This window comes from Haliaeetus albicilla, chromosome 1 (genome assembly GCF_947461875.1).
Source record: "Haliaeetus albicilla chromosome 1, bHalAlb1.1, whole genome shotgun sequence".
Taxonomy (NCBI): domain Eukaryota; kingdom Metazoa; phylum Chordata; class Aves; order Accipitriformes; family Accipitridae; genus Haliaeetus; species Haliaeetus albicilla.
In genome coordinates this window covers 83,906,299-83,921,557 of record NC_091483.1, presented here as the reverse complement: position 1 = coordinate 83,921,557, position 15,259 = coordinate 83,906,299, and the positions used below count along the sequence as shown (strand labels likewise).

Here is a 15,259-nt window from a genome sequence, read left to right as displayed (position 1 = left end):
CAAGAGGAGCTACCCTAGATAAGCCTTCCATTTTCTGATCAAGAAACAATTGCAAGGCAAGAGAAATCACTACAGGCGATTTAATTAGCATGCTTAAATTTTTGAACTGTGGAATTTGAAACAGCTGATCTTCAAATGATGGGTGAAGCCCCTGCATTGATGGAATTGAACTGTCAGGCAGGAAGCCCAGAATGCCTCTGAGGACTTACGATGTTCAAAGAAGAGTTGTATTAAGGAAAGACGGTGGGGGTAGGGATGGCTGTGGAACAGGAGAAGGGGAGATGGGTGCTCAGAAAGCTCCATCTCCTGCGAAAGGCCATAAAGCAGGTCACCGAGCTCGAGAACCCAGACCCCGACCTGGCTAAAGCACCAGCTACCAGGAGAGCCACCATCAGAAGAAAGGGAAGCTGACAACACAGCTATGAAGAACTGAGATCCTACCTAAAGACCTAAAGATTCCTGATCCTCTTGAGATGCCACGAGGGGACAGAGGAGAAGACGACCTTTCCAAGAGCAACACAGATGTCCCTACCCAGGCGCTGGCTGGCTCGTCCTGCAGAATAATGATGCTCTGCCTCGTAGGAGCCCAATCCTCCCGAGAAGCAGGCTCGGGAGCAAGCAGGGAGCACACTCTGCACTTAGCAAAGTGCTTCAGAGAATCCAAGTTGACTGACCAGAAGCATAAAAGGAAAACCAAAGCACCCATGAGGCCATTAAACAAACTCAGACCATGTCACACACACAACGCTTATAAAGCTGAGGTTTCTTTTCTTTTTAGTGAATTTATTTTGCATCACAGCAGCAAGTCTCACAGGTTACAGGTGCCACGCTCTCAGTGAACTAAAACCAAGCATCATGTAGGGGTGCTGAACACGTGGGAGCATTTATTTTTCAACCTATCCAAATTTCTCTTTCATTTCCAAATGCTCAAAAGACTTGCCCCATTCCTCAAGTATTGCTGTGTACAATCAAAAATTTGTGGCAAGTAAGATTTGGGTAGGTAAGATTGGCAACATATATTAAACCCATAAAAATGGGGAAATCCTTTGGCACAAGAGCACAGACTCGCACAAACCCACTGGCTGACACTGCACCGAACAATCCTGATGTCTGCATGTGTAACCCTACAATAATATTTCTGGATAATGGTGCTACCCTGAAAACAGCTTCAGCAAGGAGATTAAGTTTTCAAATGCACACAAAAGACTTTAACACGCTTTCTTGAAAACAAGGAGTGGCTAAGGAGATCTCACAGATTTTTACAAGCACTTTACAAACTGTATTTAAACTGGGATTAAAGCAAGGGGTTTACGTGGTGTTTCAAGCTAAGCATCACAAGTTTCATTACGGCAGCACGGAAAGATGAGCAAATGTTTGATGCATGTGCTGGGAAGTGTTTTTACCAGCTTTGCAAAGTTGTTTTGGATCTTCAGGCCATATTCATCTTCAGCAGGAGGGAAAAAAATCATTTATTTAAAAAAAAAAAAAAAGAGCAGACCCATGCATTACGAGGCAGGGTACTTCATCTCCACTGTTCACTGCCGTTCCCAGGCTCCAGGAGCATTCGTTACTCACCTCCAAACAAACACCTTCACTAAAATTAAGATGAAGCATAGCAACCATAAAGTTTAGCAGAGCTCCGGGTTTTTTTTTGCCTTTCATCATTTACTTGTGCCCTTCTGACACATTTGGTTATTTAAAACACCGCTCACGCCAATTCCTCATCCCCGACCGCAGTGGGAAGCGCGCCGCTACCCGACTGTGATTTTTCTTCATTACTTCCAACAGACACTTGAGTTTTTGCTATGACCGAGTTCGTTTTGATGTGTTATTGAGCAGAAGACCCAGATGGAAGCAGAGGATGAGAAAACAAAGCTCTGCAGCCATGCCCTGCCCCCCCGCCCCCCCCCATGCTGGGTATGGGGGACAGGGCTCCTTATCCTTCTTGGAAGAGCAGGAGAAAATCCCAACGAGTAGCTCATGCTTGCACATCAGCAGCAGTTTGCATAGAGGGTTGCAACCCTTGGAGAAGCCTTGGAGACACTCAACCCCAGACAAAGTCAAAAGGAGACTCCCCTCAGGAAGGTTTTCTGCCCCGTTGACAAAAATTTAAAAGGAGCAACCTTCTTGCACGCCAAGCAAGGGTCAGATCAGCACGGGTGGAGGTGCCTAAAGGGTTACCTACGCCTGCAACAGCCGCAACAAACACGCCTGCCCCACTGCACGCATTCCTCCGGCCAGCCAGACTTGCCCGAATAAAGAGTGAATGACAAGCAACACTGGGAGGGCATGAAGAAGAGCAAATAATTGAGATGAAATGTCAAGTTAATAAGCCAAACGTGAGGAAGACGGGATGGAAAAAGTGATTTAATCATCAGGGCTTGACAGCACAACAACTCTGTTGCGTCTTTGCCGCAAAAGCAATGCGTAAGTGGTACTTCAGAACATTCTTTGCAAGTATTTTCTACTGTGGCTCATTGCTGAGATGGTAAAGGGGATCCAACCGACAAGCCCAGGAGCAGCTTCTGGCTCAGCCTTCCCTCCTCCTTCCTTTTTCACACAGGATTTGGCCAGGCCCAAAACTTTTTTCAGGTGCAAATGTGCACTGTGTCTTTGAAAACTCTGAAGCCGAATCTTCTCGTGCCAGCTGAGAACCTGACCTTTTATTTCTGTTATTCTTAAGATTTAAACACCCAAAAAACATTCTGCTTTAGAAAAGACCCAGTCTTTCATCTTAGATTTAAGAATATACACATGCCTGACAGTTTAGATCCAATATTACTGGATGAAAGACAAAAGTATATACAGGTATTTTTTCCTGCCTTTTAAGCATTAATCTATTTTTCCTTATATTTATTAGAGGGCTTGGAGATGCCACAGGTGTTTAAATCATTGTGCTCAATGTTTGGCTGGAGAAAAGAAGGTACCACCAGGGATGACCAGCATCTCTCTCCCTGAGCACCAAGACTTAAAACCCTTCCAGAATTTGTGTTTTTCACTCTCATAAATAAGACTGAACCTAATCCTTTTCTGCCTCACCCCGACAACTCAGCACAACAGACGCCCACTTACAGCAGCTCCTTGTAAGATCAGCAATGGCTTACAAACATCAATTTTAGACTATTTCCCCAGAAATACTATGCAATATCTGCTTGATAAGCAGCTGCTGTTGACAGGAGAAAAACCAACAGCAGGACACTGATATATCACTACTAATAAGCTGCTGCTGCAAGTGAAGAAGGTTGTTTGTATTCGCACTTGGGATGGTTTGGGCTGCACGCTGGCAGATATCAAGTACATCCTCATACCACAATGTGCCCATCTTGGTTCTCTGGCACTTATTTATTATTCAGATTAATTTCACAGTGTTATTTCCCTCCCCTCCCCGGTTCATTTTTCAGCCTTCCTGCAGCGCTGGGAGAAAAGAGCCCCCACTCGCCTTGGGGCACCTGCCCAGCACACCGACTCGCGGAGCCGAGCCCGTGACGAACGTGTTTTCCACCAGCCTCAGCACCCTCCTGAAATCATTAACTGCACCACCCACAGCAGCGGTGTTGGGACATGTGCCTTGGCATGGAGATCGAGCAGGATACCTCTGAGATGTCAACCCCAGACATCGCTGCTCCTAGAAAACCCCGCGCTTCAGAGGAGCCGCCTCGCTCAGCTAGGACAGCTTAGACTTCGTGCTAATTACCCTGATGATTTCTGCGAGCGCATGGCGGAACCGGTGGCACTCCCAAAGGCTCTCCCTGTGCCAATGCCCTGAGAAATCACAGAGTTACATCCCGATCCCGTTCCCTGGCACAGCTCCAAACCAGCTCAGTCCCTGCCTGTATTGCAGAAATGCTTTACCTGCCTGAATGCTGTCGTCCCTCCAGCTCAGGAACAATCTAAAATGCAAGATGTGATTTGGAGAGGAAGGCAAAGGAGGACGAACAGAACCATGACCTGAGCTGTCTGCAGGGAAGGGGACAAAAAAAACCACTTTAAAGTCACCAATAGCTCATTTACCAACTTGACAGAAAACTGAAGAGCTTAAAATTTCACCAAGCAATTCCAAGAACACCTCTATAGTCTCACTGATTTATTCAAGACCTTCGCAAACCTCATTAAAAATGAACTGGATTTGGGGGGGGGAGAATGGGAGGCACGGGAGAAAGTTGACGGAACTCAACGGTCAAGATGCCCAAGCGCCTGCTTGGCCACCCCCACCGAGCTCCACCTTGGTCCAACGTTCAGGGAAACAAAGCAATTCTGGGCGTATTAAAGCAATTCTGAGTGTATTATCAGAGCAAAAGCCACGGGGTTTTGTTTTGAGACTCAAATCAGTTTGTCCTAATTTTTTCCAGCAATGAATCCCTCTGTTCATGGCTTCTGGTGCAACCTCTTTGCAGTTGGGGTTTCCATGGCACCTCTTAAGGCAACGCTGCCCTCCCTGTCCCACCAAGTCTTCCTCTGGGCACACGGGTAGGACATCTAGAGGGGTTCCTTGTGGCCATGCCAACCAGTGAAAGGGCAGAGCCAAACCTCTGAAGCTCTCCCAAAGACACAACCAAGGGGCACCTACCAGAGCACATCGCCATGGGCTACTCCCCATGGACCCCACCAAGTCAATCACGCTTCAGAAGACCAGCCATGACATCATCTCTTTTCATCTGTATTTCATCCTTGGGCAGCAGATGGAAGCCTCCGGGTTCCCAGGAGGACGGGCAGCCACCGCAGGGAAGGTCAGCAGGGAGGCTACAGAGCCGGCACCGCTCACGGTAGCGCATTTATTTGAAAATAGGAAATATGTTAACAATTAGGGAAAGGAAACGCTGAAAGGCTGCCTTGTTAATTAAGGAACTTGCTATCAAAGGACTCATTAAAAGCTACTGAAATGGAATGGTTGTTAAAATAAATACCCATTAATCTTAACATGCAATCAAGAATCTGCTGCTATTACCCGCCTCGTGGCGGGGGGAGAGGGGCTCCTCGGCACACACCTACCGCTGCCAGAGCCACGGTGGTGGCACGAGCTGGCAACGGCCACTGACCAGAGGGTCCCAGAAGAGACCCGAGCCGGTTGTCCAAGGGACCCCATCCCACCCCCCTGCAAGAGCACCTCTGGCTTCGTTGAGGAGGAACCTGCTGGTGCTTCCTGCTTTTCGTTTGGCCAAAATTAGGTGTAACGCGGTCACTGAAATGCAAACAAAAGTCCTGTCGTAGCACCAAGTACGCTTCCACCAACTCGCCAAAGAATTAATGCAGCATTTCCATGAAAAACAAAGCCTGACAGGTTTCAAATGGTCTCAAGAGTTTCCAATTATTTTTATTTTTTTGCTACCAACAGAATTTATTTTTAATCTGCAACAAGCATTGGGATTGATGTGATTAAGTATATTTAGACATGCAAATCCATGGACTTCATACAACAGAAAAGTGGGCCAAAAAATTGGAATTCCTCAATATTAAATGTCCCCTTTTCTATAAACACCACAAGTTGTCCCAATAATTTCAACACTGAATTTGCTGACTTTTCTAATTCATAATGCAATATTGGTGGAATATTTTGCAGAAGACAGAAATGTGATGCTATAATAATGAGCAATTGTTCAGCGACATAAAACCAAGAATAACCCCGGCAGATGCTTTCTGTGTAGGCACAGATGAAGACTTCAGACCCTGCAGACACCCAGGCGTGATCTCCTCCTGCCCCAGACGCCTCTGGACTGTCCTTGCTGCCCACAGCACCGGAGCCCCAAATCTCACTAAACCATGGGCAAAATCAGTAAATCAGCTCTGCTAACCCTTAAGAGGAAAATTTCCTGGCTTGCCCATGCCATCTTGATTTGCCACATTCTTAACACAAGCCCGATGCACTTATTCATTGCTGCTTTTTTTTTTTGAAAACAATTGCTCTGCAGCCACTTGAAGATGGTACAAAATCCCCCAAACCATTACCTAGATACATTAACACTTCCCAAACAGTGAAAACAAATGTACAATGAGTACTCTCCGCAAGTTTTAAGAGTTTTACTTAAAAACCAAAGAAACCTCGCATTAATTGCCCAGAAATCCATTTTCAATTTTGACAAAGTGGTTTTGTGGGGGGTTTAGTTTGGGGTTTTGGGTTTTTTTTGAGTTGTGGGGTGGGTTTTTTTGCCGGGGGGGGGGGGGGGCGCAGTTGTTTTGGTTTAGTAGTTTGGTTTATTTAAAAAGCTGTGGATCTGCACTCAATATCTTGCAAATAAAAGTGAGTGTATCCAGAACAAAGAGACCCAGGAGGAACAAATGAGAGCCCCAAGCAAAATGGATGGTCAAGGAGACCTCTCTGTGCCGGCCAAGCCTGTAGGCTAGTGCATCAAGACTACCCTGAGCCGGGTGGTCCTCCAAAGATGCCCCCTCTGAAGGTAGGAGCTCAGCTGGCATCAGTGACCAGCCTGGCTGTACCAGCCTCTACAGGTGCATCTCTGATGGCACGGAGAGGCAACAGCACAGGGACTGTGGTCCAAAACCAAAGCTTCTACATACAGACCCACAGGATGGGATCACCTGGACCCAGTGGATGGAGAAGGGGCAGGGGAGATTCCTAAATTGATGTCCCATTTTTAGTGGCCTCGGGGCACTGAGGAGTTTGATGGAAAGGTAGAGAAAACATGTGCCCCGGTGTTTAAAAGAGAGAAGATGCTGATCTGGAGAACTGCAGGATACCACAGCTAAACCAAGCCCAGATTAAGGCGCCAGAACAGAAGCAACCATACAGAGTTAAAACACACCAGCACAAGGATCAAATCACCGGGAACAATACAGATTAACAAAAAGAAAAGTTAATTTTTCTAAGAAGTTTTATGTTTAACATAAAAGGAGAATCAATGCAGAGTCTTTGTCCAAGAGATGATTAGACTCGTAAGTGCTACACGGTCAGACACCACCACACATCCCAGAAAATCAAATCCATCCCTAAGAGTATTAGCTTCAGATTAGGTATCAAGAGAGCAACTCTTAATTAATTAATTCTGTTTACTTGGCTTTGCAGCACCCTTATTAAGAAGAAATCACTTTTTCTTCCCAAAATTGTTTGCGTTACGGAAAGAGGATGAGAGAAGGCTGGCTCCTGGTTTCCAGCAGGGAATGCGCAGTGGGCTGAGCCCTGTCACTGCATTAGACATGACTTGCATGGGACATGAGAGGTGACTGATGTGAGAAAATTAACAGTCACTTATTGATTTCCGCCACTGTCAAGCGCTGTATTTGATCTCTGGTTCCATGAAGTCATCCCAGGAGCTAAACACTGAAGCCAGTGTGTTGACTTATGGACTTGGAAAAAGGCGACTGGCACCAAGCTACAAGCTGATGTTCACATGGGTTTGAAATTTGCCAAGGAAAAGAAGAAGAAACCTTCCAGCCAACAAGAGAAGGTTGGCGATGAGCAACGCTTGCGGGCCAAGGCTCCTGAGCACAGAGCAATGACAGCTGGGGAGAGGGATGCTCCCCAGCCTTAGACACCCATCAGGTCTTCATATTACTTGGCAGTTACAAAGTTAAAGGTTTCCTGATGCCCAAACTTATTGAAGGAAAGACAATGACTGCACACACATTTCTTTGAGGAAGGCATTTCGGATTCAATGCACAGCTGGGACCTACTGGAATGGTCAATGGCACCGCCTTCATGTCAACAGTCTCCCTTCCAACAGCTACAAAATCCATCCTGCTACTCGCAGTGAACGGGATAGGCATCTGTGCCTTGCTTTACCAGGAATAAGAAGGGCCTCTTTTTCAGCAGGATCTGCCATGCCAAAAGTGACCCGATGAACGACAGTTTCTGGTTCAGGAGGAGGACCGATGCTCTCTGCAGGACAAGCTGCAGGCGTTGCTCCCCTCCCCTCTACACCTGATTACTTGGGCTGGGAGCAGGGCAGGTTGTAGTCATCTGTGGAAGAAGCTTCATTGCCTTTAGCAAATCACCAGATTTAAACAGACTATCACCACCAAGGTACTGTTGTAGCCTTTTCTGAGTGAAATTGGGATTTTGGTCTTCTGATGACTTTGACCATCCCTATCACACAACAGCTTGGTTCAAGAGACAGCCCTCCACCACTGAAATATCTCAGGGTCACCATAGTAAACCTATGAAGAGCAACACCTTAAAGCAGTGCCAACTAATACAATTTCGGGTGAAATTCGTCTTGTACAAAGATCCACTCACCTGGAAAGCTGATGGCATCTGAAGAGCAAAAAGAGCAGTTGCTCCAACCAACCTGGAAGGCCACCATCCTCTGCGTGAAGTGGGATTGCTTTCAAACTCATGCGAAAGCTGAGCGCAAGCCCACATTTAAGTGGCTGTCTTCCAGAGGTATTTAGAAAAATCGACGGGGTGTCATTTTCAGAAGTAAACATTTACCACTTATATTCTATTTTGAGCATTAAAGGGAAAACAGGCTGTCACAGATACGGCAGCAAGACAAACACATGGCAAAGCTGAACTCCCAACAGAAGCTTAGAGGCAACAGACAAATAAAAAAGAAAAGCGAAAAAAAAGCAAATACAGCAATTATCCTCACCGCACAAAAAATAAACCAGCCAGTTACGCTGACCGCTGCAGCCTGATACAAACCCCCTCACATTCCAATAAAAGAGGAAAAACCGTAACAGTTTGGTTGTGTTGAAGATGCCCAAGGTCAACAGCTGGAGACTATTTTGGCTGAAGCTGGTGGGACACTCAAGGCTCTCATACAGAGCAGCACAGCAGAAATCACATCAGGGGTGATGGTCACAACCAGCTCCCACAGACAGATCTGGAAGTGCTTGGGGGTTTTTTGTTTTGGTTTTTTTTTTTTTTAAATAATGTTATTTTATTCGGTTTGGGTTTTTTTGGTCTGTAACCAAATGACACTTAATTTGTGGAGTAACCAGCTCCATGGCAAGGTTTTTCCTACGTAGGCATCAAGGGGGCTTGGCACTACGAACTGCACCTACTTGCTTACAAGCAGGAGTGAATACACCCAGTAGCAAAAGCACAACTCAAAGATTTTGTAACCACATGTAATCGTGGGATCCAGGATATAGAGGATCCAGGATAAGAGCATGCACAGGAACACAAGATTTTTCCTTCACTTTGCGCTGTCAGAGTCAACAAGCGACATCTACTTTTTCCTTTTTTTTTTTTTTTTTTTAAAATAGGAAAATAAATAAATAGAAGGAAGGGCAGGGGGTGGAGAAGGGAAGTACCTCGGGACACAGCTGTTGCAACTGAGCATTGGGCAGTTTCTTTGAAGCCTTACGGAGGCACACACAAACACACAACTGGGCAAAGGTCTTTTTGTAGACGCTCAGCAGTTTGCAGTAAATCTTACACTGGGAGGCTGCTAGGGCGTTTTTTTTTGCATATACACATATGCAAAAAATGCCAAGGAAATAGAGGATTCCAAGATCTGCATCTTTTTCCTTGCACACCATCCAAATGCATGGCAGGATATTTTTAATTAACTGCTTTTTTTAAAGTCTATAGCATGGAAACAGTTGTGTGCAGAGCCCGGCTCACCCAAAATGAGCAGCGCCTGCATTGAAGCATCCAGCTGCCGTCTGGCCTCCTGAGATGCTTCAGAGATCTGTGCAAGGACCTTCACGCAGAACATGGGTGGGAAAGCAATTTCTGCCAGTCCAGGTTAGGCATGCGATAGCATTATGCTGTGAGAAATGCTGGGAACTATATGCTTTATCCTTGTTAGCCACTTGATTTAACTGCAGAGGCTCTCATTAATCGCACACCCATATGATCCCGACTCTCCCACCAGGCTGGAGGTTCAGCCCGTGGCATCAAACTCCCATTCCAAACCTGCTGCCTTCTGCTTTCTTTACATGACCCTCTTTTTTAAACAACTGAAGATAAGAAAGTCCCATCCACCTGCTCTCTAAAACACTCCACGCTGTTACGAGCTGCACTGCAAACACCTGCGTTGCCTTCTTGCGCTGCAAACAGCATCAGGAGACAGAGAGGTGCAGGGGCCAGCAGAGAAGCAGCTACCAAAATTCACACAAAACCCAAAATACACAGACAAAGCACGTCATGACAGCTCAAACCGCTTTTCCTTCCCCCCGAGGGTATCTCCACAGCGTGGCTCAACACCCCTGGCCCAGCAGCAGGAGGGAACCCTAAACCGAATTGTACAAACCTGGGGCGTTTGATTTGCCACGGTGGCAGTTTGGCAGCCTCCCCGAGCACTGAATATTAATTTTCCAATATTCAGATGTGCTTCAGAGAAAACACTGCAAGCAAACACGAGCAGCAGACCAAGAAAGGACAATGCTGTAAATTCACTGCAACCCCTGGGAGAGGACAGCGACCCGTGGACTTGCTGGGTGGGCTTGGACAAGGCACGGGTTTTATGCTCCTCAGTTTTCTCCTCCTCCTGTGCTCACCACTTGGGTCTCCACAAAGATCATTCACCTCTGAAGAAGACACCAAGACCCTGCAACAAGAGGTGTCAAGGAAAAAACGTGGTGCTCCGACAGCAGAGACATCTCAGCCTGCAAAGGAATTAAACCCATAAATAACCTGCATTTAACGAGTCTCTATATATACACAAGAAGCATGAAGTAGCCCTAATTTTTCTCGGTCCTATTTGTGCCTCCTTATGTGGAGCAAGGCTCTCTCCTGGTGCCTGTGTCCATGGGCTGAGACTTTCCGAGTTACTTGACGCAAACCAGAGCCATGGCCCGACCATGATCGGAGCGCGCGGCTCCACAACTGGAATGAACGAGGGAAAAAAAAAAAAAAAGACATATTTCATCCTCCTCTTTTGTGGCTTTTATTTTCTTTTGTATTCGCTTTGGGAATAACATTCTTTCCATTGGGAAGAGCCTGATTTTCCATTAAATACAAAGCAGCTGCCATTTTGGAAACAAAAAGCTGATTAAATACAGATTTTTTTTTTATTTTTTCCCTAACATACGAAGAGCTAGAACCATACTTCTTTCTGCTGATTTATCAGGGCAAAGCATCTGCCAATTATGGCAGTAGGAAGACTTAAAGAGAGTGAACTGAATTGCTTCATCTTTGCTATAATTTTATAATTATAATTTGATGTTAAAACTAAAAGGGGAAAGATCTTGAGGCTTGGAGCACACTGCACTCATCCTCGCAGTGGAGCCCTTTGACACACTGACACCAAGGGTTTCTCACCCTTCGCACACACATGGACGCTTCAGATTCCTCATTTACGCAGATTTCTGCTTGCCGAGATGCCAAAGGAAGGGTCGGCATGTTGCCGTGACGTTCGGCCGCCTGTTGGAAACGCAACTAATACATGACTTAAGGCCCAGATGTTGAACAGACTGGAAAAAAGGATGAGCTCAAAACAAAAACAAAAACAAAAAAAACCAAACCAAATCCCACCCACTCCATTTCCACTCCATGAGCCATCAATGCTCAATTCAGATTTTTTTTCCAAGCAGAGCTGATTACTGAGTGACCAACACAAACAGCGTATGAAACTTCAGCTCGTTTTACATTTTTCCAAAATCTAAATCTTACATTAAATTTCCATTTTCAATATTGAGACGTTATAGTTGAAAAACAGAGAAAAGAAAAAGATGGATGGATGGTGAAAGCTGTAGAAATTACTGTTATCTTGTTTTTTAATTAACCCATTGGGCTCTCCTTTTTTAATGCCATTCACGAAACTCAATGAAGAAAGACCATGGCGATCATGAGAAATCCATAAGGATCTGCACTTTTAAATACTTTTCTTGCTCTCTCTCGCTATTACGTCTAACCTAGGCTGCAAGATCCAGGGAGAACGTATCCCTGTGTAAAGGTACCACCATGACGGTCACGAAACGACACGTCCTTAATTGCGGCCACTCCAACTGCACCAACAGCACTCGACCGTGCTCATGTGGCTACCGGCTCCGAATGATGGGCATGAGCTCCCAACGCTTCTCCATGCAACCTCAATTCAAGTGGTCCCTGCGCGGGGACCCCAAAGGACATTGCACTTGAAGGTTGGGCTCCTCTAGGGCAGGCGGTTCTCCTCCCATGGGTAGGTTAAGGAAGATAGTTGGGGGCTTTGGAAGCAGACGTGGTGTTCATCAACATTCCTTTGCACGTTCACAACTTAAGAAGAGCCTTACAAGATTTCAGGTTGCCGGTGGATGAAATAAGAGGAAAGCATAAAATTGCGAAGTCTATTAGTTTCGCTTAAATTTGAGCCTAAAGGGGAAAAAACCCACCCATACTTTAACTTCTGTTAGGGTTTTTGGAAGGTACATGCTGGGGCTCTGGTGCAGGAGGCGGCAGGCATGTTTGGATTCCCTACACTGAGGATGGATTTTCAGCTGCCAAATTCCCCGCACTGCACATCTGATTCTTTGTCTATGTACGTGCATGCAAAAGTAAGCATAAAATAGCTTTATAAATCTAAGTTTGTAAAATAAAAATCAAAGCCAAACATGCCAAGGTGACTACACAAAGGGAAGCAATACCTAGGGAAGCGTGCACACCCTGGTTTAAAGGATTTATGGGACTGGGCATTTTAGCTTCAATTAATTTTGAAAGTGCTGAAAGCAGACAAGAAACCATGTAATTACAAGATAACTTGGCTTACCCGGATTCGAGTTAACTAGCGCTCCTGGGTTAATCAGAGGTCAGCCTTCTCCCCAGCCAACAAAGCTAAATCCACCGTATTTGAATGCTTTGCTCCTTGCTTTAAAGCAACCATTAGTTCTTGTTTCGACCCCTTCATTTTGGTGAGTATTTGGGATTTTGGAGACACTTGAGAAGACCAGGAAAGCAATGCACAGCCAGCAGACCGCAGCAAGGCGGGCAGCACAGGACCACACAGCCATGCAAGCGCTGCTCCAGTCACCAGCCCCTCTTCTCCCCACCAAGGCACCCTCGTTTTACGGGCATTTTGCCCAACCTTCAGGGCTAGCTGGTCCGAGCAACCTCCCAAGAGACTCGGGATCACCTCTGGAGAGCAGAGGAAGCCCCTGAGGACCGTACAGGGAGGATTTTGGATGCTGCTCATGCCCTGTCCATGTCTGCATCCCAGGCAACTCGCTTTTATGTGTGTCTGTATCTACAACGCCAAGAAACTTCCAGGATTAGCCACAACTACTTCCCACCGGACATTTTAAACTCCGTTACAATAACTCCTTTGTCCTGCTATTTTGTGCAATCAGATTTTTATTTTTCAATCTCTTTTAGACAGACGGATTAGTGATTTATTTCCACCAATTAATACAAACTACCTAGAGAACAGAAAATTAGAGGGGTTAAAAGGAAAATTAGAATCCGTTGCAGTTAAAAACAAAACCAACTAAGAGCAAGCTAGCAAAGTCTCACCATATAAAGGGATTACTCCACTCCTGACCCTTTCCAGGGGACCTCCAGGTATTATTTTTCATTGATTTACCTTAATGAAACTAATGCACCCCTCTCCATAGGAAGCTGACTCCATAGCTGTCTAGGCACTGGATTCAATTAAAGAAATAAATACATCTGGCTTCTAAATGATTGAAAGTCTTGAAAAGCCAGAGGCAATACCAGTTTCTGCATCTGTCTCTCTTAGGGTACACCCTAAGGACACCACATAGGACGGTCGACATTCAACACCGCTCCTGGAAACCCGCGGCCGCGGGGGGATGCCCGAAGCATCCCTGCCCGCTCCCCGGCGGCACGGGCAGCTCCCGCAGTCCTGCCAGCAACCGAGCCACGGCTTTGATGGAAGCTGGCCTCAAATTGCTTTAACAAGGCTCTTTCTTTCCAGAAGCTGGCGTTGATTTGAGACCTCAGTGTTGACTTAGAAACCCCCAGGTGCCCGGAGCCTGCAAATACTCAAGGCTTAGCTATGCTCAGTTTCCAGGAAAAGGGGTACAAGCATCCAACCGCGGCATGAAATATCAATACTACCATGGCAGCTCAGCATTAAAACGAAGAGCAGGGGTTAAAGGCGGAAAAGCAGAAGCTGGGGTAGAGGCTACGCCTCCACGCCGGCCGCATCTCACACCGCACAACCGCGTCGAGCAGGGCTGCACCAACAAAAAAAACGAGGCACGCTTTGCTCACACGTGCCTTTGGCTTGCAGACATGGGAATAGAGGAAACAAGGTAGCTCGAGAGCACTTTGTTTGCGATCTATCCGCAGAAATGCCACGGCTTTTTCTCCCGCACATGAAACAAGCAGAAATGACAACAATTAGAGGGGTTCGTTGAACCAGAAGGCAGGTCCGAAAGGTCTCCTTTGCTTTCTTTGTGCTAATTGCCCTAATCCAAACAGGGAGATAGTAAATGTCAAGAACCCACACTATTTTGTGGATAAAATACTACTCTACCTCTCTAGCCAGAGGGAAGGCTTAGCGGTCCAAGCCCTGGGTCAGAGCACTTAGACCAGGAGGAACGTCAGGCTGAAATCCCCACGGGGCATTTGTCTGAACAAAATACAGGGAGCGAGGGGGGGTAGATTTTACAAAGATCGTTTCTCTTTCAAGCGGAGATTGAAGATCCCATCATGCTTTCCCTAATAACAGGCATTTCCCCTAATTCCCCGCACATTTAGGGATGCATGGGGCATAAAAGGAGCCAGTTAAATGCGACGTGCTCTAAAAGCAACAATTTAGCAATGCTACTGCCACAGCACGCTTGTGAGTGACCTGTCTGGAAGGAAACCCTTTCCCCCGGTCTCTTAGTTATCCTATTGATTTAAACTTCTACTCAGTCTTTTCCTTTCCTCCCTTCTGAGACTAAGGACCTTTTCTGGTTCAACTCACCTTCTAACATTTGAGGTGCGAGCAGAGCAGACCAAACGCGCACGACACACAGTCTTGTACTCACCGACATTGTAGAGTGGACATCTACATCCCCCTACAGAGGACAACACAGGGAGTTTAAAGTCAAACGCAGAAGAGAGCAAAGCAACAGCGAGAAAGGCAGAAAACACACATCGGTCACCACCCATAGTTGCCTACAACCCATCAACGCTCCAGCCGAGGCACCAGCTGCTGGGCAGTTGGCAGAGTATTAAAAAAGCAAAATATGGGTTCCCTGAACCTGGTCTAAGGAGGATGAGGAGGAAATCAAAGTACCACAAGACCAGTTTTATTGCTATTAAGTATGTTCTGCAAGTCAACACCGACATGCCTCTGCTTTCCCACCTGTAAGATGGAGGTGATGGATGTCAAACCCTAATGAGTGACAGCAGGGGGGAGCCCCAGAAAAACTTGCCGAGCTCTTCCGAGGGCAAGGGGACATCACCTAAGCACGGACAGGACTCTTGCAA

The 15,259-nt window shown here is 46.3% G+C and overlaps 1 protein-coding gene across 7 annotated transcripts in view; it reads right to left on the bottom strand.

Annotated features, from left to right (window-relative positions):
• EXOC6B (exocyst complex component 6B) overlaps window positions 1-15,259 on the bottom strand; it is a 308,884-nt gene that overhangs the window by 87,206 nt on the left and 206,419 nt on the right. For 5 of the 7 annotated variants that reach the window (XM_069797267.1, XM_069797251.1, XM_069797220.1 and 2 more), the window contains one exon: window positions 14,815-14,844. The exons of the other annotated variants lie outside the window; for them this stretch is intronic. In XM_069797267.1, coding sequence (XP_069653368.1) covers window positions 14,815-14,844 — 30 coding nt within the window. The remainder of the gene's footprint in view (window positions 1-14,814; window positions 14,845-15,259) is intronic. 7 annotated transcript variants of the gene reach the window in all.